Source organism: Cydia amplana, chromosome 7 (assembly GCF_948474715.1).
Source record: "Cydia amplana chromosome 7, ilCydAmpl1.1, whole genome shotgun sequence".
NCBI lineage: Eukaryota > Metazoa > Arthropoda > Insecta > Lepidoptera > Tortricidae > Cydia > Cydia amplana.
The window spans coordinates 6,853,540-6,880,573 of record NC_086075.1 but is presented as its reverse complement, the minus strand read 5'-3'; the positions used below and the strand labels follow the sequence as shown (position 1 = coordinate 6,880,573).

The following is a 27,034-nucleotide window of genomic DNA, read 5'->3' as shown; positions in this document are numbered from 1 at the left end:
GCTGCACTACTGGTACTGAACGCGCCGCTGTTACTGTCAATTTCTATAGTAAAATTGACAGTAGTGCAGCTGCGGTTGGAAATGGACTGTCACCTTTAGAGTTTATCATGATATGTGCACATAAAACACTTGACAGATAGAACGGTTATAATCATAGAAATAGAGATGAGTTTTCTCGTCTCAACCAGGCTTCGTCCATTTTGGGTTAAATACATTGGCTTTCGCCCACGTCTTGCCAATCCCTGTTCCTCCGTCACATCCTCCGGACTAATTTTAGCAGAAAAATGAATATAATTTTCTAGGGTCATTGAAAGTAGGTCGTGTAAAGATAGGTCGCCCATAAATAGACTACCTATTTGCATCTGCCGTATTATGCAGAGTAATGACGTCAGAGCGGTAAAAACTTTTATTTACGGAAGAGGTTCGTATTGTTCTGTGCTTAATGGATGTTTCAAACGTTTCGCGATGAATACGTTATTTGCAGTGTAATGAAATGTAAATATAAACAACAACGTTACAATTTTCGCAAACCTCGAAATGATGTTATGGCGTGTGTGCACAAATTTTGAGTTTAGACTCCGAAAATACAGTATCTTTATTATTCAACTTTGAAACTTTTAAACTGTTACAAAAAAGAAAAGGTAGTATGTACATTCAAACCTACATGCTAGGTACTCAATATTTAGTTGTAATACTTGTAATGAGTTCTGGTTGAGGAAAAAAAAAGAGTGTCAGAGTCATGTCAGAGTTTATGTTCTATATTTTAAACATTGCTTAGTTACAAATTATAAAATGACACAAAACTTTACATGGCGGGTATGTAACATACCCAAGTTATTGTAGTAAATAATCAAGTACCTACATAATATATACATTAACATAATCAAAATTTAAGTAAATATGAGTATTGTCTAGTTCATATATTATTATTTTTATTTATAAGATTTATCATATTATATTCAATATTCACGTATCGTTAAAAATATTTCATTTATATTAACGTCTATGCGCATCAAAGCTACTAATATTTTATTAAAAATCATTTTTCCCAAGCCTGTACAATCCTCCGCTATCGTTATATTCCCATCGATTGCAAGAGCGAGCGAGTCAAATTTTCTGGCGGACCAATGTAACGTATGTACCTGGAGATCTCTAACAACTATTAAAATCGAAGAACGAATTAATACTGGTTCTTATGACGATTCGACTCATCCAAGTTTAATGGACGATGGACATAACACCCATGTAATGGAAAAGCTAGACGCGACGGCATCTTTCCTATTTCATTGCTAAATAATTCATGAGGCAAATGCATCGTATGAGGCATATTGATTTGTATCACATTAAATATCTGATACACGTAAAATTCTCTTTGGAGCTTTACTTGTGAGTATTACATACTAACAGTAACAGTGAGTGTGAGTAATGAAAATTTGGCCAGATAAATATTTTAATTTGTTTGTGTCACTGATATGCTCATATTTTAACTAGATTATTATATACGAGTATACATAAGGTTTGAGGAAACCGGACCCAAATCCAAATAAAGCTTAGTTTCCCTTTAAGTGGAAGTTCAGATATATAAATAATATATAAAAAGCTTGTAACTACCTACTAGGAAGATGATAATTAATTAAGACCCCTCTCTAACGCCTCGTAAGAGTGTATGTATCTTACTAGTCCGAGCAGTCGTGAGTCGATGGCGCCCGAACAAATGAGTAAAATACCACTACCGATATTACTCTAAAAAGTTTCACGTGTCACTTTTGTTTAAATAATTGACTCCACGTGTGGTATGGAATGTAATGTAAATGTAATGGTAACTAGTACTGGTAGTGTATACACAGTACTAGTAAAAGCAAGTAATGTGAGTGGTGGTGGCAGCTACTGAAAACGTGTAAATCAGCCTTAACGCGAGTTACTCGTGCAATGCTTTGATTTATTATTCTCGTGTTCATTCTCCACGTAATTTAGTATTGTAGGCAGTTGTAAATTGCTGGCTATTAAAGTTCAAACGACAAGGCCACTTCAGCACTATTGTTGTTACGTTTTTGTTTTGGTACTAATACTTATTAGGAGTATGATTTAAGGCCAGTACAACCCGATCGTAAAACCCAGAGGGGATATTAAACCATATTGGTATTAGTCCGGTTATCTCACGACATTTGCCTATCAATTACCGGTACCTATCTTACAGTGATCGTAGAGACAGTCTACGAAAAAAAGCGGCCAAGTGCGAGTCGGACTCGCCCATGAAGGGTTCCGTATTTAGGAGATTTATGACGTATTAAAAAAAACTACTTACTAGATCTCGTTCAAACCAATTTTCGGTGGAAGTTTGCATGGTAATGTACCTACATCATATATTTTTTTAGTTTTATCATTCTCTTATTTTAGAAGTTACAGGGGGGGGGGGACACACATTTTACCACTTTGGAAGTGTCTCTCGCGCAAACTATTCAGTTTAGAAAAAAAAGATATTAGAACCCTCAATATCATTTTTGAAGACCTATCCATAGATATTCCACACGTATGGGTTTGATGAAAAAAAAATTGAGTTTCAGTTCTAAGTATGGGGACCCCCAAAATATATTGTTATTTTTCTATTTTTGTATGAAAATCTTAATGCGGTTAATTCACGGAATACATATACTTACCAAGTTTCAACGGTATAGTTCTTATAGTTTCGGAAAAAAGTGGCTGTGACATACGGACGGACAGACAGACAGACAGACATGACGAATCCATAAGGGTTCCGTTTTTTGCCATTTGGCTACGGAACCCTAAAAATTGGTGCAAGCTCACGACCATTGGAAGCCGCATCTTTGCTTTATCATTGCTAAGTATAAGAACGATTATCTACTAGGATGCACATCTGCATAATAATATATATTTATTAAATTGTACAACGGGACTTAATCGCGTACAATTACAATTGTACAATTTAATAATGTGTAAAAATCGTGAAAGTTTAAATCAGTGTTAATATATATATTTATTATTACACCGTTATCAAAATGACTTCACTTTTAGCGTAATTTTCATCGCTTATAATGAACTCGACGTATCCCTGTGACGACAGTTATGTAAAACAAAATGAGATAAAAGCAGGATAAAAGGCGTGGAAAGGTAGTCACATAAAATCCAACAGGCATAAAATCCCGTGTCTAACAAAATGAATTCATACGTGACACGTCCTAATTTTGAGAGCAATTTGACTCAGTAACATGTGGTGATGCTGAATTCACGCAAGTAAATACCTAACGCAATAGATAGACAATATAATTTAATAGGTAGCTAATTAGATAGTTGAATATTTACGTGATATGGCGGTCATTCGACATGATTTTAATGCCATAAAACTGCTACTAAAAACAAATCGATATTTTATTTCATGAGAACCGGATCGTAAGGCATCACATTTTTGAGAAAATGTTTAAAATAATGAAGCATGGAGAAAACCGATTCCTAGAAGCGTTTAAACAAAGACCCAGGTGGCTAATGGCCAAATCGCTTAACTTTCTCGGCGCTTCTGCTCAATTCTAAGCTAAATCGGATTACTGACTAACTTTGCTGATATTGACTCTAGGGGATTTCTGGATGTATCTGCATATATTATATGTATAATATTAATATTATGAGACAATCTTACACAAATCAACTAAACCCTGTAAGCTCAATAAGGCTTGTGTTGAGAGTACTAGATGACGATATAAGAAGTAGATATATTATAAATACGTAGGTACTTAAACATACTGAGCCCCATTTACTTTACATTAGATCTTTTTGATATCTAAGACATAAATATGTAAAATAATACTGCTTGCACTTGGCGGGCCATAATTCTGTAACATAAATATAAAATAAAGTTTTATTCTATTCTATTCTTAAATATATAGAAAACATCCATAACTCAGGAACTAATGTCTGTGATAAACACACAAATGAATACCCCGACCGGGATTCGAACCAGCTAGGAGGCCGTTTATTCACATTTGTATTCTTGATTCATCAAAAATGCAAGCTAACGAAGCTATTCTCCCTATATTAGTATAAAAGAAACTGTTACAGCGCATGTGTAATATGCACAGTTAATTTCCCTTGCGAATACTCAAATTTAATGAGAACTGAAACTTCTGAGCTGAGACGTTCAATGTATTTTGGCGTGAAAGACTTGTAGACCTTGAAGCGGCTTATAATATATATTAAATAATACAAATACTTATAATCATAATATATTATAATAATACATTATTATAATATATTATTATTACACGTCATAAATTCATAGAAGTTTGACGTTTAAAATGACACTTGCACTGCGTGGGCTATCAAAATCCCTGCAGACTTTTCTCGGTCTGACTCTAGGTCATGTCGTCTTTTTTATATAAATCCGCACTGCAAATGAAACTCTATACTGCAATGATAAGGTTTTATTTACTTAATTTTTTGCTTTCATGATTCCCAAAAAGAATATTTAGCAGATTTATTTACATGAAAATGAGATTGGGAACGAGGACTGAAACTTTCCCAACATGTTCTGTTTATGCCTTCGTGCGTAAAACTAATTCAAACTTTGCGAAAAAACTCTGGGGAGTTGTTAAAAATCACTGCCTTTTACCACCGAAGCCTAGGTGAATATTGTTGGTTTACCAACAAATGGAAAAAAAAATACTTTAAAATGCTTACCTATGATATGTTCCATTATAATTATGCATTGACAATAAACATATGAGAAATCTTTCATAATGCTGGTTCAATGTTAAAAATTTTAGAGTATACATTAATTCAAAATAATACCACCACCCTTCGTAGTGCCCGGCGGTGTTGAACGTAAGCCGAGCTCGGTTAGCTGTCTGGCTATTGTTTATTGTTAGTGTCACGGTTTTTGCAGTTCTGTCTATTCGTGTCATAAATTTTGACATTTATGTTTTTTTTTTGTAGAGGTGAATAAAGAGGCGCTTTATGCGCTTTAATAAAAAATATCTGGGTGACCGCGCTTCGCTCGGAAAACATATAATAACTCGGAAATGCCCGTTTTCCCAGAGATAAGACCTAGCTAGATCGATTTTTCGCCCCCGAAAACCCCTATATACCAAATTTCATCGAAATCGTTAGAGCCGTTTCCGAGATCCCCGAAAAAAAAATATATATATATATATATATATATATATAAATAAATAAATAAATAAACAAGAATTGCTCGTTTAAAGGTATTAGATTAGATAGATAAGGTATCGTAGCATCGTCATTAACTCGTAACAATGTAGGTTCATTACATAACGAATAATAATGCAAATATAACCATAACCAATTATAATCTAATATCAGAATCCGTGTCTCAATCATCAGCTCTGGAGACAGTTTGCATGCCGGATGAGGCATGAATGCCTGAGTCGCTCCTCGACGTCGTCGAAGTAATTATTCAGAAGGTCCCATCGCTAGGGAGCAGGGGCGAGCTCGAGCTATCTCAGCTTGTTGCTAGGTCAGTATATAGGTAATAAAAGATAAAATACGTATGCTTACAAACTTTTTCTAAGTGTTCGCGTTAATTAACGTCAAACTGCGAAAGCCACTAAGTGCGCTCCGACTTCCCGACATTTATAAAATTAGGGCGGTGAGAGTTCCTTTCTTTTGGCTAGGTACTTGTAAGCAATGCGTTGGCAGTGAACTTGAGAAATGGAGCGGGGGTGTGTCTTGCAGGCTGCAACCTCAAGGCCGTTCCACCGCATAGCATTGTATTGCCACATCGATTTATCGAGCGGCGCGCGCCGCCTCTTCCCGTCCCACCACCGCCACTTTTCTCGTCTCTGCCTGCCTTATTGGGTTACTTTATATATTTTTTCTCTTTCCTTTCAATCAAATGTAATATGTTTCGTAGGCTTGGCAGGTAGCACATAATACCTTGCGTACGCATTTTGATAGCCCCGAGTCTTTCTCGCGGCACTCTCGTCGCATCCCAACTTCTAAAGGGTTGTATAGTAAATATATGTTAATATTAGGTTCATTTTATGATCGCGTGTTGATTTGAACGCAATAATAAATATATTTTTATTAAAATTGCGTTCGAATGGTGTAGCTACGTGGAATACGTAATGTGAAAACTTTTCAAGGTTCGTAACAGTTTAGGCTCATCAATTTTAATTTGTGGTTAATTTCCAGAACGGCCTTCGGGTTCATTTAATTTCAAAAAGGGTTTGTTTTGTTTAAATAGTTATTCTTCTACAGCAATTAATTTAACACTGAGTCAGACAAGAAAAATAAACATTCGCCTATATAATAAAAGCTATGGCAGGAAATAAATATTAAAATTAAAAAAGGAAGTTGCTTGCTAATTTAAGAGCAAAACGGCATGTTCACGTTAAAAATTTTATCCACAGGAGAATAAATAATTAATTTTTACAACTTTATGGATGGCAAGTAAGTTCATATAGGTAATAATAACAAAAGGAATTAAGTTCAAGTTATGGTTGTACCATTACAGTTACGAAACAGTCTTCAATAACAATTTATCAAAGTTTATATATAAAGCGCTGAAACTTCGTCATTAAGCCCAACAAGTACCATTATCTAAATTTCGAACCGCGGCTTGACCTAATTTCCGAGCGAAACATACAGGGTGTCAATTATTTCCGAGTATGCCCTACCGGTTCCGCGGATACAAGAATTTAGTAGCAGTACGTCTTTACATGGAAGTTAGCTACGACAACCTATTTCGTAAACTTGTAGGGGGTAAGAGGTCTCGGACCTCGTTAGATAGCGCGACAGTCTGCATACAGAGTAACCCTAAGTTAATTTACAGCGAATACTGCTCCCTGGGGTCACCCGCTGATCTCAACCTACGGCTTGACGATATACACTACTTATCAAATACATGAGATGAATCTATTCAGCTAGGTATCAAAAGTTTCTATTGGAAAAGTTGAGATATTTTTTCGATTGAGAAATAACTATTTAGAGTTAGCAGAAATGAAAGGGTTCTGGAAAACTATGTATTTATTTTAGAGTTGTGAAACTTATGATGCCGGCATAATTACCAGGCATTCCTATAGATATCTTTACACAAATAATGTTTTTAGGGTTCCGTAGCCAAATGGAAAAAAACGGAACCCTTATAGATTCGTCATGTCTGTAAGTCTGTCTGTCCGTCTGTCCGTCTGTCTGTCCGTCCGTATGTCACAGCCACTTTTCTCCGAAACTATAAGAACTATACTGTTGAAACTTGGTAAGTAGATGTATTCTGTAAACCGCATTAAGATTTTCACACAAAAATAGAAAAAAATAATAGATTTTTGGGGTTCCCCATACTTTGAACTGAAACTCAAAAATTTTTTTTTCATCAAACCCATACGTGTGGGGTATCTATGGATAGGTCTTCAAAAATGATATTGAGGTTTCTAATATCATTTTTTTCTAAACTGAACAGTTTGCGCGAGAGACACTTCCAAAGTGGTAAAATAAATTAAAATGTTGAGTTGGGAATCAATTGAATTCGTACTCTATTACGCGTGAATAGGGTTTATAATTGAACAAGTTTTTCTTATAAGTGGTGGGGCAAAGTTATAAAAAAAACGTAGAATAGCGCCTCGTAAGTATTCAGATTTTTATAGTATAACATTGATTTAATAGTAATTTCATTACACCCTAATAATATTGTGGTGGCTGCAGCTAGTCTCGTATTTAACCACTAACCAGCAGATTGATAGACTTCAACGTTATTTTATAATGGGGTATGTGACTATACTTCGTTTTTTTAGCATTAGAAAAAAGGTAAACAATCTTGATGTGTCTTTTAATTGAAAAACATGTTTTAAAAATAAGTCACGGCAAATATTTATGTAACAATTATGAATCTAATACGATCATTTATATTCTTCTGCTTTCATAAGTATAAGTTACTGATTTATAAAAAGCGTTTTTCAATTAAAAAACATGTCAAGATAGCTTACCTTCTTTCTAATAAAAACGCTAAAAAAACGAACTATAGGTACTATTAGTCAAATCAGTTTCTTTTTCGAACTATCAAAACGACTCTACTACTAGTGCTTTCGTTGTATTTCCTGCAAAGCTTAACATATAGTGAAAGTTTTATTGAGTGTTTTCACTTAATACTCTCTGCACAATAGATGATATCAAAACAATATCATATCTGTAAAATCTAAATAGGTATACCCACTATGCCAGGTAGGTATACGAATAGGTAGTTTCAGCCAATCGCGCTAGCGTTGCGGCTTTCAGAGGCAGGTTTCCCGCTTTCCACATACTTTGTTAATTAAGACTGATGTATTTCATATGCCATAGTTCACGAACGTAAATCTAATGAGAATTACGGTTACTTCCCTCTATAATTAACTGAAACATGGGTCAAGGGAAACCGGCAAAGTAAATGTTACGCAAATATGAAATTATAGGTATATTCAGACGGCGTGGATTGCGAGAATTTAATTACATCTGTTTAGGATAATTTTATTGACGACCGATAATGCAGTGAAATTCTTCGTAGTATCTTCGGTACATTTTCTAAATTTTGAAAAATATTTTTAGCGTCTCTATTGTTTCCCAAAAACTGTTTGCCCGCATTTTCGTTAAGTCATAATTCATTTGGTTCAGAAACATTTGTCACTTTTCAGGATTGCCATAAAACAAACCTAACCTAACCTATCTATAGGATAACCTTACGAAAATCCTGAAAAGTTAACGGTTTCAATTTTATGACTAATGATAATATAACAAGTAATACTATGACTTAAAACTTTATGGGAAACAAAGGGAACCCATATTTTTATGACGGAGGATTATAAAGAAAATTTGGTTTGAAATCAATACAATATAATAACTTATTAAGGCACACCTCACATAACACCATTGGGTAGTGCAGATAGGAAAGAAACCCAAAACAAACAAACAATCGTATGTAGATATTTTGAACGCGCTCATGTTTACTCAGTTGCTCTTCGGTAAGGAAACCTAGGTGAACTCAAATGTACATTTTGGCAGATGTTAGAGGGTAATAATATCAACAGTCATTTATTAAGACTGTAATGTTAACTTTGGTGCGTTTGATGTCGCGGTAGGCTTTCACCAGCACCAAATTTTAAATGTTTGTTCAATAAAAAAGCTCTGAACTGAAAAACTGGCGCAGCTAGAAGATGTTGATATCAACTTTGGAGAAAACGTCGTAGGTAATTTTAAAACTTACCGACGTATTCTAATTTTAACTATAGGATATTAATTCGATCCTTTATCTAATGAAAAAAAAATACGCCTGTTACACACGATTAAGTCCCGTTTACGTTAATAAAGTTTAATGTTCATTGCTGTTGTTTTTACTATCTCTGAGGGTTATTAAAATCTTGTTTGCTTTAGGGTAACATTCCATTTCTGACCGCAGCTGCACTGCTGGTACTGAACGCGTCGCTTTTACTGTCAATTTCCATAATAAAATGAACAGTACTTCGTGCAGTTGCGGTTGGAAATGGACTGTCACCTTTACATAGCTACTGAGACAAACGAATAACCAGATATATAAAATTTGCGTTGCCCAAACCCGAGAACGGATTATAGGTCCCCTGCGAACGATCGAAGTGCTTGATGAAATAATGTCCATTCTCGTCCGAGCCCAGCCCGGGCAGAACCTTTCCTTTCCGTAAATTGATAATAAGTTTAGATCGACTATCTGTTGAACGTGGGTTTCGATCGGGCACAAATGGTACTGCGTAAGTTACTCGTATACGCCTCATGAATTTCCGGCTTCCTAAATCGTAGGGGGAAAGTGGTTTTTCGGCAAGAATATTGTGTCTGCCATAGTAAATAAAGTAACCCGTGTATTCAATCAGAGGGTCTATCACAAACGAGAGAGTCGAAATTTTGTTATCTAACCTCTCTATCACTCTTGCATATTCGAGCGATAAAGAGGCAGATTGCTCTTGCATATTCGAGCGATAAAGAGGCAGCTTGCTACCGGGAAAAGCGAACTTTTCGCGTTTCCCGGTAGGCCCTAACCGCCTTGATGTATCAATTTCATATTTTATTGTCGGTGAAAACTTGTTAAAAACAGTTAAAATATAAGTTACTCTATGATTTACGATGGGTACTATAGTTTGTCAAAGGACTGTCTCATTTCAAACATAGTCAGAAATAATCATACTATCTTTGTCTTACGCTAGTACTAGCACCCAAAAGAAAAGGATGAGTATAGTATTTTTTGCTCTTATTTACTGACAAATTGGTTTGACCAATCTGGCGGCAGAACATTTCAGTAATACTCCCTATTAGAATACCTACATTAACTTCCCCTTCAATCAGATTATGGCACTAAAACAATAGTGTTGACCTTCCTGACCACCATCAGCGTTTATTATCAGTTATCAGTTAACCGGATAAGGCCATTACACCCGTCAACCCCACTCTATCTAACTAGCTGATTGTGATTGATTTACCATTTCCATGCCAGTAAAACCCGCGATCTTTTACAAATTCAGATAACGGATCACATATTATGCGAATGATTTCCTGTAATCTGCCGAAAATTTCAATTCTTGGAAAACGAGTGTCACTAAGATATCACTCAATAAATACACTGTAGGAATGATGGCATTTCAATATAACAAATTCAAAACTCAACGGGTGCGCACACATATATTTTTTTTTATGGCGCATTTACAGTCATGTAAAAAGTTATGTGAAAAATATACCCACTATATTTATCCTTCCATTCTTCATCTTATTAGACAGTCAGTCATATTTTTATAAACCCTTTTTTTATTGCTCAAACGTATGGGAAAATTATACGGGGGTATTTTGGGCAGTGGAAGTTTTGTACTGTAAAATGGGGTGAGTAGGGTCAAAACTGAAATTCAAACCTCGATAACATTATATTTTTACATATGAAAACTCAATGGTATATATAATAAGTGTTCCGGACGTTTGTATTTTAGTTTTTATTTTATTTTGGGTAGTTCCATTTCATAACTTTGACGATAAAGAGGAAAACCCACCTCACCCCGTAGTGCCTCGTATTTGGGGTGAGAGGGGTTTTCATACAAAGGTGATTTTGGAAGATTGTTGGATCGATTTTTTGTTGCAGTAGCCTTAAAATCCCTTCTCACCCCCCTCTCAAACCTTCTCTCCCAATTCATAACCCACCTCTCCCCGCGAAACATACTCACCCCGTTTTACGGTATTAAAGAGAAAAAAAGAAAAAAATATGCTTCCGGCAGGACTTGAACCCGTAACCAGCCCGTACCGTTCCGTAGCTCAATTGGTGAATTGAGCACGGATTTCAGAGGTTGCGGGTTCAAATCCTGCCGGAAGCGTAATTTTTCCAGTTTTTCCTTTAATATAAAAATTGGTGGTATCGCTCACAGACGTATCTGTTTGTTTTAAAATTTAATATTTTATCTTTATTTTATGTATAACGTAAAATTAATAGTAGCTACATACGTATGTTAAGATTTTTTTATAACAATGGGTATACAACTTAATCTACTTACAAACTTAATCTCAATTTATAAACACTAATGTTAAAGGTACCTACTGTGTTTTTAAGGTAACAGAAGAGCTATGACTTTTAAGAAGGGTTATTTTAAATTGTTACTTATTTTTCTGTTACAGGTACTACCGCACTAACAACGACGATTGGACAGAAATGTGTTTCAATAAACGCCTGATCAAACTGGCTGACTACTTCCGATTACAATCCAACATGACTCGTTAGTGAGCAACTGAAAGCATAGACAGTCGACATGACATGCAATACCAAAATCGTAATCACGAAGCTACTAGTATGCTTCCTCTTGTCTGGCGTAAGAGGAAGATCATGGGCCAGCCACCATGACACTACCACCTCTACTACTCAAACTACACCCACCACTAGCCCGGCTCCAAAAAACTTTCACAATGATCCACTTGTCGTCGAGACTAAGAGTGGTCTCGTTAAAGGTTATGCTAAAACGGTCATGGGTCGTGAGGTACATATATTTACCGGCATACCATTCGCAAAACCGCCTCTAGGTCCACTAAGGTTTCGAAAGCCAGTTCCAGTCGAACCATGGCACGGTGTTCTAGATGCCACCGCTATGCCCAATAGCTGCTATCAAGAACGATATGAGTATTTTCCTGGATTTGAAGGTGAAGAGATGTGGAATCCTAACACCAATATATCAGAGGATTGTTTGTATTTGAATATTTGGGTGCCTCAGCATTTACGAGTGCGCCATCACCAAGATAAGCCTCTGGCTGAGAGGCCAAAAGTGCCGATACTAGTGTGGATTTACGGTGGAGGGTATATGAGTGGGACAGCAACCCTTGATTTATATAAAGCTGATATTATGGCATCGTCAAGTGACGTTATAGTGGCTTCCATGCAGTACAGGGTGGGAGCATTTGGATTTTTATACTTGAATAAATTCTTTTCGCCGGGCAGCGAAGAAGCGCCAGGTAATATGGGACTTTGGGATCAGCAACTGGCAATACGTTGGATAAAAGACAATGCGCGGGTATTTGGTGGTGATCCTGACTTGATTACACTGTTTGGGGAGTCAGCTGGAGGAGGAAGCGTGAGCTTGCATATGCTTTCACCAGAGATGAAGGGATTGTTCAAGAGGGGTATATTACAGTCGGGAACCTTGAACGCACCATGGAGTTGGATGACAGGCGAACGCGCTCAAGATATTGGGAAAGTGTTAGTTGACGATTGTAACTGTAACAGTAGTCTTCTGTCCGCTGATCCGAGCCTAGTGATGGATTGTATGAGAGGAGTAGATGCAAAAACGATTTCCGTGCAACAATGGAATTCATATACGGGAATATTAGGATTTCCGTCAGCTCCGACTGTCGACGGCGTATTTTTACCGAAAGACCCTGACACTATGATGAAGGAAGGTAGCATCCACAACACTGAAGTGCTGCTCGGAAGTAATCAAGATGAAGGTACGTTTTAAACTCTTAAAATTAATCATTAAATAAAATACTTCTAGGTGTCATTGTTATGTAAGTACATATGTATAATAATCACGCTATTTTAATATGCCTACTTTTTATTTATTTAATATATATTTACAATACTTACACAGGTATTACATACATTTTAGACGAAACCTAATGTCACCTGGGGCATAGTCCCATATTCGTATATTTACACTTACGATCAAGCAGGCTATAATTATGTTGGTTGTACCTACCAATGATGTGGTAAAAAGGTCAGGTAAACCTATTTCCCAGCGTTGTTTTGTTTTTCCTTGTCACCCGAAAGGACTTGGAGTTGATAAATAAGTATACCTCCAACAACGGTACACGTGCCGCAAATTAAGTACAGTTGGAAACACGTGTTAGAAAACCCCTAGAGGTCAATCCTGTTTTAACAATTGAAGGGATGTTTACAAAAACAACATAACTGACTACACTGGTTGACACCTGAAACAATTAACAATGTTCTTAAAAAAGTGTTAACCGCTCTAAGCAGTTATGTTGTTTTTGTAAACATCCCTTCAATTGGATACGACCTTGAGTCGTGTTATAAAGCATCTAACATTCACCAATAAGTGCATTGAATTTTGTAAGCACAAATCAGCGCTAGCGGCTCATGTATAATACCTAAAAAAGAATGTTACAATGTTGTTTTTTATTAATAACTTACCTTTTGATCCTGAAAAAAAAAACTGATGGGAAGTTCTAAATAACGAAAGCCGAGCAGTTCAGGCGAGCAGTCCGATTTAAAAATTCGAATATTCTTAGTTCGAATCCTGGCAATGAGTTTTTCTACCTTATATATCAACTAGCTTTTCAACTAAGCCAAATATCGAGAGCAAACCTGCGTTGCCTGTGAAAAACTTAAGCGTATGTAAAGTCCCTAACCCGCTTTAAGCCGTCTTGGGATTATAGTCCAATCTTTCTTTCGTAGAAGAAAACCCACAAAAGGCACAAAAATTATGCTGAGGTACCTATTAGAAAATATACCGTAAAATCCATCGATAATCCAGCTGCGGAGCATTGATTTAAAAAACTTTTCAGGTGTCGCGTACACTTACAACGTCTTATAGATTTCGAGGTCAATTCTGTACACAGTGCACACCTGCCCGGCTCGATCCGTGGCCTAATGAGCTGGCGAGCTTTCGCCTCGGGCCAGCTAATCTAATTGTGATCTCAGAATACTCATAATTGTTACGAATCTCGAGCGGTCTCTAACAACTTCGCTAGAGGCGAATGCTCGCTTACGTTTGGTATGCAATGAGAACACGGGTCCTGTCCACGCATGCGTAGAGCAATGTAGACACAACAATAGCTGTACGGTTCTAGAGACGTACTATCAAGTACTACAGACTCGCCCACGTAGCTACGCTCCCCCCCGGGTGGAACGCTGTTGCCACGCACCCCACTTGGGGGGGTAAGTCACTATTTAAAAACCGTCAACGTGTAAGAAATGTACGTATTTTTCTTTTTTATGTAATAAAATAAACTTTTTATAACGTGAGGATCTGGATCTGCCCTCACGCTCGCCTACAGTGCAAGTAAGTCTGCCTTCGACAAACTCCTCCTGTTGACTTTTTCTTTAAGAAAGTTAATGTAAATTTATTAGGTAACTACATTAATAAATTAAAGCGCGTGTCGCTGTTGGAAGACGCATAATGTAGGGTTCCGTACCTTCATATGTATACGGTAAAACTGGGATAGATGCCCTGAGGGTATAGTTGCTTTGATTGCAATTACTCTAGTTTCGCGAATGAAACACATGTTATTTTATTTATCTATCGTAAGACTTAGGGATTGCAGAACCGGTACTGTTTAAAAGAACCGGGATTTTCGGTACCGGGAAAAAATGGAACCGGGATTTCCCGGTATTTCCGGTACTTTCGGGACTGCCTTCAAAAATCAGTTTTCACATCAATTTTCAGTAAAAAAAAGCGTAAAACGGCCACGAATCTTTCTTAAAACAATAAAAAAGTAGCACAGCGAATGTACACACTTCTTTTGTACCATAATATGTGTCTTTAAGTCACACAATCATTAATATAATTTGTTTTTTTTTCCTAAACTAAAGTGTCATTCAATAGAACTTGCCAACTATGTAAACAAAAGTTACTAGTGAATTGACATTCAGTGTCAATTTTAGTATGGCGGTTTGTTTACATAGTTAGCAAGTTCTATTTAATGACAGTTTACATGATATTTTTACTATCTTTGTTGATTTGATTGGCAAAAACTGAATTGTGGCTCGTGGCTGAAGACGTTTTGTGAAAAAGGATAAACAAAATGATAATTTTCGCATGCGTTCAAAATGGGCTGTGGACCTTCGAACATATAATAACTATCAATACGACAAATTAAGAAATTATTCAGCCAGAATTATTAATTCATTTAATTTTTTTTAAATATCATTATCATAATGTGAATTTCTTATACCGTGTTTGAATTTGAATTAAAAGTAGTATTTTATTAATTACAAAATTGTCTCTATTTTTGCTTCTAGTTAGTATACAAATATGAAATAACTAATTGTTCGTATAAAATGATTTATCGTACAAACATTTATGCCCTTAAAGTATCAAATTACGCAATTTTATATTGTCGGCACTGTCAAACCTATTCACTTTTTTTAAATTTATTTTAATGTAGTGATCAGCCGTAAAAGTATTACCATCGGCCTTAGATTGACGAAATATATTTATTTTCTTTATAAAACATGATATTTCATGCTAAGTAACAGAAAACAGTCAAATATTGAACCGGAAATTTTAGTCCCGAAAATCCCGGGAGTACCGGGATTTTAATTTTGAAATCCCGGTTCTTTGCTTGACTCTAAATCCCGGGAATTCCCGGTACTTTCGGTACCGGTATTTCCCGGGAGCAAACCCTAGTAAGACTCTGCAACTACAACTAAGTTGACCGTGTTGCATGTCTCTGTGCAATTGCATGGGATGGCTAGGTGCGATCAAAGTTTTTGCAGGATAAATGTCCTCTTTCTCGACGGGGCATCTATCCTAAACGTAATTTACATGGATTTAATATCCCCTGGGATAGTTGTCCCATAATTTTGAGGTCCGCAAAAATCGCTAATACTCTGGAAATATCAAAGACAATGTTTATTCCTTTCATAAATTTGAAGATAATAAACCAAAGTACCTACCCGTTTTACAAATAAGGAATCTTGCTTTTTGTACTAAGAGAGATATCTCTTAGTATACTTGATAAAGTAATTTCAAAAAGTGGGGCGTCTATCCCACTTTTACAAATAGCTTTTTAGAAGCAAAAGGAGATATCTTTGCGGTACTTAATTCTTTTTAATAAGTACGTAGTTAAGCTTTTTGGATCACAAATCATTAATGGCTTAACTGATTATATTCCAAATGATTTTGGTAGAAAGTGTTTATTAAGCATTAATTTCACATTTTTGAAGTGAAAACTTCTTTAACGGCGCTGGGCACTTTTTGAGGTGGGGAAAAAATGATAAACTCGAGACAGCGTAAGGCGATCACGTAACCGTAAGCCCCGTAAGGTAGCCACTCATAATTTAAATGGCATTTAAATCAATAAAGAAAAACTCAATGTTATTTGACATTTATGTTGCGGACTCCTTTTCAAGACTCTTTACCTATGTTCAAATAATTTGACGTTGTCATGGCAGTATGTACTTAAATAAACATGTCAATGAAAAAGTGTGATCTTATTTGAGAATGATAATAATATATAATAAATAAATAGAATACCTCCGCTAACCGTATGTATCGTGTTACCGGGCGTCGGTAACATAGTGAGGTGAGTTTTCATTTCTATCGGCACTCCCGGAGTGCAACCGTTGTTGCTTGTTTTTAGGGTTCCGTACCCAAAGGGTAAAAACGGGACCCTATTACTAAGACTCCGCTGTCCGTCTGTCCGTCCGTCCGTCCGTCCGTCCGTCTGTCACCAGGCTGTATCTCACGAACCGTGATAGCTAGACAGTTTAAATTTTCACAGATGATGTATTTCTGTTGCCGCTATAACAAAAAATACTAAAAATAGAATAAAATAAAGATTTAAGTGGGGCTCCCATACAACAAAAACGTGATTTTTGACCGAAGTTAAGTAACGTCGGGCGGGGTCAGTACTTGGATGGGTGACCGTTTTTTTGCTGGTTTTGCTCTATTTTTTGTTGATGGTGCGGAACCTTCCGTGCGCGAGTCCGACTCGCACTTGGCCGGTTTTTTTTCTATTATATTACTCTATTATATTTCTATTACTTTTGTAGCTATTATACCTATTTCCAAAAGTATAAATAAAAAAACACTCTAAACAACCTTGATTTTATTTTTAAAGGCCAATCAAATTATATGCCATTTTTTGATAAAAAATGCATGGAAAAACAATAAATCCATAACTTAAAATGTAATGAATGTACTCTTCTTTTGAATTACATAATATGGGCCCGATTCGGATTTTGTAATAGACATCTTTTAGACATCGCCAAGATACGATAACAATATGTTTAAGATCTAACCTGTCTACACTAATACACTTGAACGATTTCAACAAGATATTACTTAGAGATCTAATTCACATCTAATAGATATCTAACACGATCTATCGTAAAAGTAACATTGGTTGCCCGAATTGCGCTGCAAAAGAGAATTAGTTGATATTTAAACTATGTATAACGTATCTAGAATGGATCTAGTAAGTGTCGTCTCTTGTGAATATCTTGAAGTTCGAATACGGCAGTATGTATCTAGTAGGTATCCTCTAGCCGCTCAGAGTTCTAAGAAATTTTATTCCATTATATATTACATTTTTATTTGTATAAATCAAAGTCTAGACTGTAAAAAAAATTAAAAAAAATAATCAGAGAATTTAAAATTGAATTCCCTGCATTCTTAAAAAAAGTATAATTGCCAAAATTACTACAAGAATATAATTTACGTCTAAGATCATAAATTAAATTAGTGTTTCATTTTATTACCAGTGGAGTAGAAAAAGCAAAAATAAAAGCTAGGAGCTCTGTTCACCGTCGACCGCCGCGGGCACGTTACTTTATAGTCATAAACAAAAGAGAATCACTAGTCGTTCTACCTACTCGTACGTGCCGCCCACCATACAAAAATTTTACGAGACAAATGAAATGCTACTGACATTGTTTTTAATTAAGGTTGACATTCCATCGAAACTGAGTGTACATCCTAATGTACATTGGGCGGCACGAGGCTATACAATAGTCTTTTCGCAATGTCCACAGCGGCTTCTGTTATCCAGCGACAATTTTATAGAGTTTACGACTGATTTGTGGACTGTGCATATGTGAAATCTCGCAAGTGATGGTTATGTAAAACTAAGACTGTTTCTATATTTATTAAAAATAAAGTCTTACGTTTGTAGTTTTGTGTTATTAAAGTGAAAGAGGCTCTAAAAATAAGTAATACTTACTTTAAGGACCTCATTTTATTCCGTATTACATAATCAAAAATGTAAAAAAAGTTGTGATTGTCACTTGAAAGATAAATAATTCAACTTTCAATGTCATTAACAAGTAAAGTGAAGAGAAAAAAAAAGGCGAAAACTTTTACGGCAGTAAATTTGCAAGCGAGATTTATGATCCCTTTTAACTTGTTGCTATGAGAAATATGAATTTTACAAAATTTATGTGATTGCTTGACTTGAGATTATTTTCAGATATTATTTTTGTGGCCGGCAATTAAAGGCAGAGATCTTTATGTATTAGAAATACTAAAATTGTTTTACTCAAGTGTTTTGGAGAACTTTCGGTTCGTTACAACTTTAATAGGCGCTTAAGGTAGACGTTCGAGTACTTGTCACACGGCTCGATTCGGGAAATGAATTAGACATTAACTAGATACGATATAATAAAGATATGTGACGTCCCACGAGAAAAGGTACCTATGGCGGTTGGCGCTTACGCTATTATTAACGCCACTCCAATATTATTGCGGCGCTATGCGACGTAAGCGCCAGCCAGTGGAACGTCACATATCTTTACTATTTCATATCTAGTGAATCTCTAATTCATTTCCCGAATCGCGGCGCCAACCGCCATAGGGTACCTTTTGCCGTGGAACGTCACATATCTTTACTATATCGTATCTAGTTAGTCTCTAATTCATTTCCCGAATCGAGCCGACAGTCTGAGTCTGATTTCATTTTTAAATTCAGTAGATTCAGTTTGTCAGGGGCCGTAGCTAAGACGGAAAATCGTCTGTTGACAAACGCCTATCGATTACAATACAACGAAAAGTGACGTGATCGTTTCATTATTTAGGTTTTGATTGGGGTCTTCAACAAGTAAACGATGGTTACTTAGCTAAGCCCCTAGGTAAAGTACTTTATTAGTTTATGGAATGTATGGAAGGTTATTTTCTTTGCTGTAGTAGCGATACACGCATCTCTATTAGTAAGTAAAGATAAAGTAATATTACTATATGTATTTCATAAACAGATCAGTTAGTCATAAAAACATAAATAGTCTCTAAAATTACGAAAAGTGCTACAAAACCCAAGGGTAATTAAAATGTTAACGTAAATTTTATAGCTAGCATTTACACTGACGACCTACCGGGCTCCTAAAGTAATCCAGAGATAAGCGCGGTGGAGGGTGTAGCGCGCTACTAGTGACGTGTCACGGAAATATTCTCCTGTCCTGTTCGGAAACATTTTTCTGTTAATCCTAGACTTAAGTCTCCATTTATAACAATAATCACCATTTAACCCGTGGAGCGCCCTAACAAGACACGTGTGCTAGTAACTAGTATAGGAGTTCCATACTGGGGCGCTCCAGAATATAGTAATAAAAATCATAACAATCATAATACATAGGCAAAGGGGCAGATAATACATAGGTAGGGTAGAAAAGGGGTATTATAATTATAATATCCATTTATAATCATTTATTTTCCACTGTGTTTTTTTTTAATAAATCACAATCACAATTATCTCGCTTCGCAAATGAATACCATTAGTCTGTAGTCAAAAATAAATAAATAATAGGTACTTATGTCGGTAAATTCGACATGCACTTGTTATCGACTTAGCGCCCGTTTGAGAGATACCTGCCTCAAGAATACTACATCCAATACAACAACATGGAATAAATAAAACTCGATGTAGGTTAGGTACAAATTCGTAAATATCCCATATTCAGGATAATATTCTCTGAAATAGGGAATATATATTGTCAAATACATTGATAATATCAGAAATTCACATTTACATTTTTTATTTCTGACTACTTACATTAAGTTGGGGTAAAACATTGGTATTTAATTAAACAACACCTCAAAATATGAATAAAGAGGAAAAACAAAATTTTCAACGAAATTTCCCTAAGTAAAGAAAGTTTCCAGAGCACGTGTAACTGGGAATATTTTCACCGGAAAGTTTCACGCACGGCACAGAACTAGCCACCACTCATGATATGTGAAATCTCTGGCAGAGCGCTGCGCGGTGGAGATTGCATAACCTGTGTTGCACTCGGGAATATCATGAGGCTGGGTAACGACGGTTTTGCTCTCTTATGATGTGTCTTTAATATTTTATATGGGAGCAAAGCCAATTTTAAATATAAGTGTTTTTATTGATGGTATTGGATACGTATATGTAATCTTTTATGGCCTTTGAGCCAAACAAAGCGAAATATGTGAATGTCAGTCAGCTGCTATGGTAAATATCGGATATAACAATATACAAAAAATATATTCCACCTGTAGTTGTAGGTCTTTTTTTTACAGTTTACGTTCTTCTTCTTTTCTTGTCGATGTTTCTTTCTTCATCGCTGAAATACGTTTAAAGGTTCAATCGATCAATTGTAATAATTTTAAAAACATGGAAAAAATCTCTATTTCTCAAAGTATGAGAGTGTGATATAGATATATTTCAGACGTGCAGTTTTATCGATATCATTGCAGCTGACGGTTCAAGATTTTATTTAAAATTTCAACTTATATCGAAATCTTTTATCTTTATTATTTACGAAAACTGGGCTTAACAGCGTCGTTATGATAAAATTTGTTAATATATGAATTTTTTTGGTCTTTAATTGACTAAATTATCTTTTCCGTGCATTAAATTAATTAATTTTTACGGAAAACTTCGAGAATTGGGTTAATGGATATTATTCATTATCAGCTAAACCGGAAACTTAGGGCCCGATTCGGATTTTGTAATAGACATCTATTAGATATCTTTTAGACATCGCCAAGATACGATAACGATATGTTTAAGATCTAACCTGTCAAATTTGACATTTTCGCGATTCTGGAGATACGCTTGAACGATTTCCACAAGATATTACTTAGAGATCTGTTATACCTATTTTGTATTAGGAGACCTCTATGGCCATAGAAGAAATAGTCTTGTCATTCATGTCAATGTCATTCAATAAAATAACGTAAACATTTAAATATGTTATTATTAATCTAAATAATGAATACATAAAAAGATCTAATTCACATCTAATAGATATCTAACACGATCTATCGTAAAAGTGACATTGGTAGCCCGAATTGCGCTGCAAAAGAGAACTAGTAGAAATCTAAACTATAACGTATCTAGAATGGATCTAGTACGTGTCGTCTCTTGTGAATATCTTGAAGTTCGAATACGGCAGTTAGTACGATTAAAAAGTAACCCGGAATGAATAAAAAACGCGTTACGTTGTCGCAAGGGCTTCTCCAATTTCGTTAGCTGTTTCTTGAAAGATTGAAAGAGAAAATTTCGAACATAATGAGACAATCAGGGCGTTTTGAATAGGTTTCTTTTTCGTATTTTACAATGAAATAAATTTTACTAATAACATACATTATCAGTAACATTGCAGAACTGAAATAAATTTTCAGGTTGTTAATGTTATGTATAATATAATATCAAATATGTATAATAATATTTATTTATACATATGTAGCGTATCTGGTATACATTTTCAATTTGAATTACGTATAATTTGTTAAATAAATCAAAAGTCGCGATTGATTCACAAATTAAATCGTCACAACCCAAAAAAAAACGATAATCTAATTCAATTAGTTATTTCCAGCCTCGCCCCCAATAAATAAGGGAAGCGGAAAGGCACGAAACAAAGCAGAGTTACGAGCTGTAGTCGTAAAATAAATCGACCAATTATTTTCCCAAGCTCGTAAATAACCCAATCAATACATGTAATATCAACCTTTACCCGCACGCAACACAGTGCAAAATTCAACACAACTCAATAACAAGACGTGTGGTTGATGAAGTAAGTTAGTAGAATAGAGGTGTTCCTTTTTAGGGTTCCGTACCCAAAGGATAAAAACGGGACCCTATTTCTAAGACTCCGCTGTCCGTCCGTCCGTCCGTCCGTCCGTCTGTCACCAGGCTGTATCTCACGAACCGTGATAGCTAGACAGTTGAAATTTCCACAGATGATGTATTTCTGTTGCCGCTATAACAACAAATACTAAAAACAGAATAAAATAAAGATTTAAGTGGGGCTCCCATACAACAAACGTGATTTTTGACCGAAGTTAAGCAAAGTCGGGCGGGGTCAGTAGGTACTTGGATGGGTGACCGTTTTTTTGCTTGTTTTGCTCTATTTTTTGTTGATGGTGCGGAACCCTCCGTGCGCGAGTCCGACTCGCACTTGGTCGGTTTTTTTATTATCTCTTTAAACAGTAACAAGCGTGGTTGCCGGTTTGTTGGCCCGATTAGGGTGATGACGTGTCAAACAGTTCGTTAGAGACGCCATGAGATTGGAACAAAACGTGGGTAAAGAAGAAAGCTATCTCTTTCTAATAGTCGTAATTTTGTAAGGAAATTCAGGTATAAACTATCTCCCTCCTTGATGAAAGTTCGCAAAACTTTATTATATGTGACGTCCCACGGCAAAAGGTACCTTATGGCGGTTGGCGCTTACGCTATTATTAACGCCGCTCCAATATTATTGCGGCGCTATGCGACGTAAGCGCCAGCCGCCATAAGGTACCTTTTTCCGTGGGACGTCACATTTTTTGTCCCTTTCGGATGCTTTCGACAACGATAACGATAAACAACTGTCAACCTCTTTAAGAATATAACAGACGTAAGAATTACGCCAGATTTGCGAAAAAACTCTTTTCACCACACCAGCTCGGAAAAGCTTACTTTGCACTTCAAAAACTGATAGCAAAGTTGCATTTTATTCATATGTGAGGCAAAGTAATCAAATGCAAATTTTGAGTTGTTTTCTTATGTTTGCTGGTAGAATTGACTTTTTAATGATGATTTTGGCTGATAAATATTTAATAACATTCATTTGGATTTGATTTGGTTTGATTTTGTTTGATATTTTACCTTTAATATTTGCTTCGGGTTGGTGTGGTGAACAATTTTGTGTTTCACTCGGGAGCAAATTTTGTTTAACCCTCGTGCTTTGAAACCCTCGCAACGCTCAAGATTCCATTTTTCGAACCACTCGCTACGCTCGTGGTTCAATTTTGGAATCTTTAGCTTGCTCGGGTATCAATATTAGCACGAGCGGTTAAACAACAACTTTGCCCCCTTGTAAAACAAATAACTATTAGATTAGGTAAAGGTCCAATTTTAAAGAAGACATTTCGTTCGAAGATTCGTGCTTTATTTAAAATTTTGTTGATATAAAAACTGATTGGTACAAGATATTTCAAAAACAAACAAGGTCAATGTGCTCGCATAAAGCCAAGTAACGAAACAAACATATATTAGTAACAACAGTAAAATTGGGCATACTACTACTACCTACTATATACCTACTATATACTATGGGCCCGATTCTGATTTTGAAATAGACATCTCTTAGATATCTTTTAGACATTACCAAGATACGATAACGATATTTTTAAGATCTAACCTGTCAAATTTGACATTTCCGCGATTCTGGAGATACTCTTGAACGATTTCCACAAGATATGACTTAGAGATCCAATTTACATCTAAGTAATAGATATCTAACTCTGTCTAACGTAAAAGTGACATTTGTTGCCCGAATTGCGCTGCAAAAGAGAACAAGTTGAAATCTAAACTATAACGTATCTAGAATGGATGTCGTTTCTTGTGAATATCTTGAAGTTCGAATACAGCCGAAGGTCAATGTGCTCGCATAAAGCCAAGTAACGAAACAAACATATATTAGTAACAACAGTAAAATTGGGCATACTATATAATACTACTACTATATACTATGTCATACTCGTAGCGCTACGGCGTAGCCGGTTTACCTCGCGTAGCTAAAATGGCGCTATTAAATGTGGGCGTATTTGAGTAAATATAATACAGGAAAGTGATTGTTACCGATAAAGTGAGTTAGCTGTTGTTGTCTGCGGTGGCTTATACGGGTAACGATGTTTGCTGAACGCCCAACGGCGATGGGCCGGTAATTCGTATTACAGCTCAACAAAAATAAATTATGCCTTCCTATGTAGTATAAAGGGAGATTTAAAAACACGACATTATATTATATCGATATTTTCAGTAATAGTCGATAGACGACAAAGTTAACTTAGTAAAATATATTTTGAAATTGTTTAACATCATGAGTAGGTACTTAGTTCAAGAATTTTTGATAAAAAAATACACACAGAAAAGTGTTATTTTTAATCTTGTTTTGTAAGCTAAAAGGTAGTTATTTTGTACTGAACTGATATCTGATAACCTGGAAAGCAAATAAATTTACTATACGTAACATATCAATATCCTTTTCTCGGTAACCTCTTGCGCTAGCTCTCGAATAACTTTATTTACTTACTGCCGCACTAAGTTTAAGTGCAATAGGTAACTAATTTTGAAAGTTATTAGCATCATTCTAAGCTTAATAGCATCGATCGCAGACGTTTCTGCTTGTTAAAAATTTAAAAAGGTAAAAAATAATGAAATGATAATATTATATATGATGAATAGCATCGTTCGCAGACGTTTCTCCTTGTTAATAATTAAAACATGTATGAAATGATATTTTAAAAATAAGTTATTGCACATGCTTAGTGCGGCGGCTTTTTAATCCAGCTAGTACTTACTAACTGGATTAAATCAACGAGTACTATGGAAGTCTGTTGTCATATATTATAACTTTTATTGTTTATTATTTAGTATCATCAAACTGACCCACCAAAGTGTCTTTAATAAAATAAACTGTACGGCTACCATCAGTTTGGCACTGACATAAACGCCATCGAGAACGTAATTTAATACTTTCCATACATCTCGCTCGTCGCATATTAGTGCGAATGAGATGCATAGAAAGTAAATTACGTTCTCGATAGCGTATATGTCAGTTTTGACACTGTCAGTGACTCATGGTACGGGCTCTGCAATACATTGAACATGCACTAACAAAAGTTTTTCTTTTACAGGAACATATTTCTTGCTATACGATTTTCTCGATTATTTCGAAAAGGACGGACCGAGTTTTCTACAGAGGGAAAAATTCTTAGAAATCATCAACACGATTTTCAAGGACTTTTCTAATATCAAAAAAGAAGCAATAATTTTTCAAGTAAGTACTAAATTGTATTTTAGTTTTTTCGCAATATCTCTATTACTGTCACGTAGAACGTCTTTAGGGCTACAGTTTACATTTAGCTAAATAAGTTAAATAACAATACGAAAATAAATATAGTTAATGTTTGTTGTAGTTGTATTTGATAACGTGGGAAAATATTGAGTTTAGCTCTCCAAAATTGTAATCGCGTACTCATATAATCGAAAATATCCGGGAGACCGAGCTTAGCTCGGAAAACATATAAAATCTCAAAAATTTGCGTTTTCCCAGAGATAAGACCTAGCTAGATCGATTTTTCGCCCCCGAAAACCCAATTTTCATCGAAATCGTTAGAGCCGTTTCCGAGATCCCCGATATATATATATATATATATATAAATAAATAAATATGCAAGTATTGCTCGTTTAAAGGTATTAGATAGATAGATAATTATTTTTGATAAAATACTTCCGTTGATATCTGGGGGCCAAGCCAAGGTGCTAATCGTTTGCGCCGTAGCGAACGAAACTCTATAATGTCTCTCTGTCGCACTTATAATTTGGAAGAGTGACGCTGTGTCTTCGAACAACTCGCGAACGCGACGCGGCGCTGCGCGGCAGGCCCAAGGTGTTCGCGTTCGCAACGAGATCGCTCACGTAGGACACTTCTATAGGTATCAAAGGATTGATTCACCCCACGCCTAGGGTTTGCAATCCGGATCCAGAATGTATGAAATTATCCGGATCTGGATCCGGATCCGCGGATCTTCCCATACATTTCGGATCCATCATGCAAACCCTACCCACGCCGCATCGCTTCGCTTCCCGTTCGCGTGTTGTTCGTAGTACGCTGCGTGATAGAGATATATTACCGATACCGTTTCGTTTGCTACGGCGCAAACGATTGGCATCTTGGATAGGCCCTCTGGGATCGCAGTAACGAAGTAGGTACTTAGTGTGTAACTTTGGGAAGTTGTTTTTAAATTCATAATCTACTCGAAAGTTGGACTTAAGTATATTAATACGTAACCAACTAGCCCCGATGAAATACTTTGTCAAATGCCATTATAGATTTTGTAAAATTTGGTTATGTACCTATTTAATAGAGCGATGTCAAGACTAAAAGCAAACAAGACTATAAGGTACCGCTATGTCGCCGTGCAAATACCTATTCTGTTAGCTACGTTAAAGGAGATACTTGTTCAACTGCAGTACTTGTAATCTACATGATTCAATTTGAAAGTCGAAATTTTCGCGCAACGTCAAAATGTTCAAGCGCATTTTTATCAATTTCCCTCCGCACAGATCCGTTCTTTGGGTATATTGGTACACTATATTTATAAGCTATTTATTGACATGTGTAAATAATCAGATCTTGTGGTAAACGTATGCAATCGTACGTGATCGCATGCATGTGAACGCCGGCAGAGGAAGAACTAAAAAGGAAACGCCATTTGAAATTACCGTCAATATTGTAAAATGCGACTGTCCGTTCCTCACACGTATTAAATTGTTTTGAATGACGCGCCTGGAATAGTTTATACTTACGAGTACCTACCGTAAAACGGGGTGAGTATGTTTCGCGGGGAGAAGT

General features: G+C 35.9%; 2 protein-coding genes across 3 annotated transcripts in view; both read left to right on the top strand.

Annotated features, from left to right (window-relative positions):
* LOC134649432 (serine protease nudel) overlaps positions 1-27,034 on the top strand; it is a 246,051-nt gene that overhangs the window by 103,489 nt on the left and 115,528 nt on the right. The gene's annotated exons all lie outside the window — the stretch shown is intronic.
* LOC134649435 (acetylcholinesterase-like) overlaps positions 1-27,034 on the top strand; it is a 71,446-nt gene that overhangs the window by 28,931 nt on the left and 15,481 nt on the right. Inside the window, exons 2-3 of the mRNA XM_063504186.1 lie at positions 11,614-12,930; positions 25,314-25,456. Of these exons, the coding sequence (XP_063360256.1) occupies positions 11,745-12,930; positions 25,314-25,456 (1,329 nt within the window). The 5' untranslated portion in view covers positions 11,614-11,744. The remainder of the gene's footprint in view (positions 1-11,613; positions 12,931-25,313; positions 25,457-27,034) is intronic.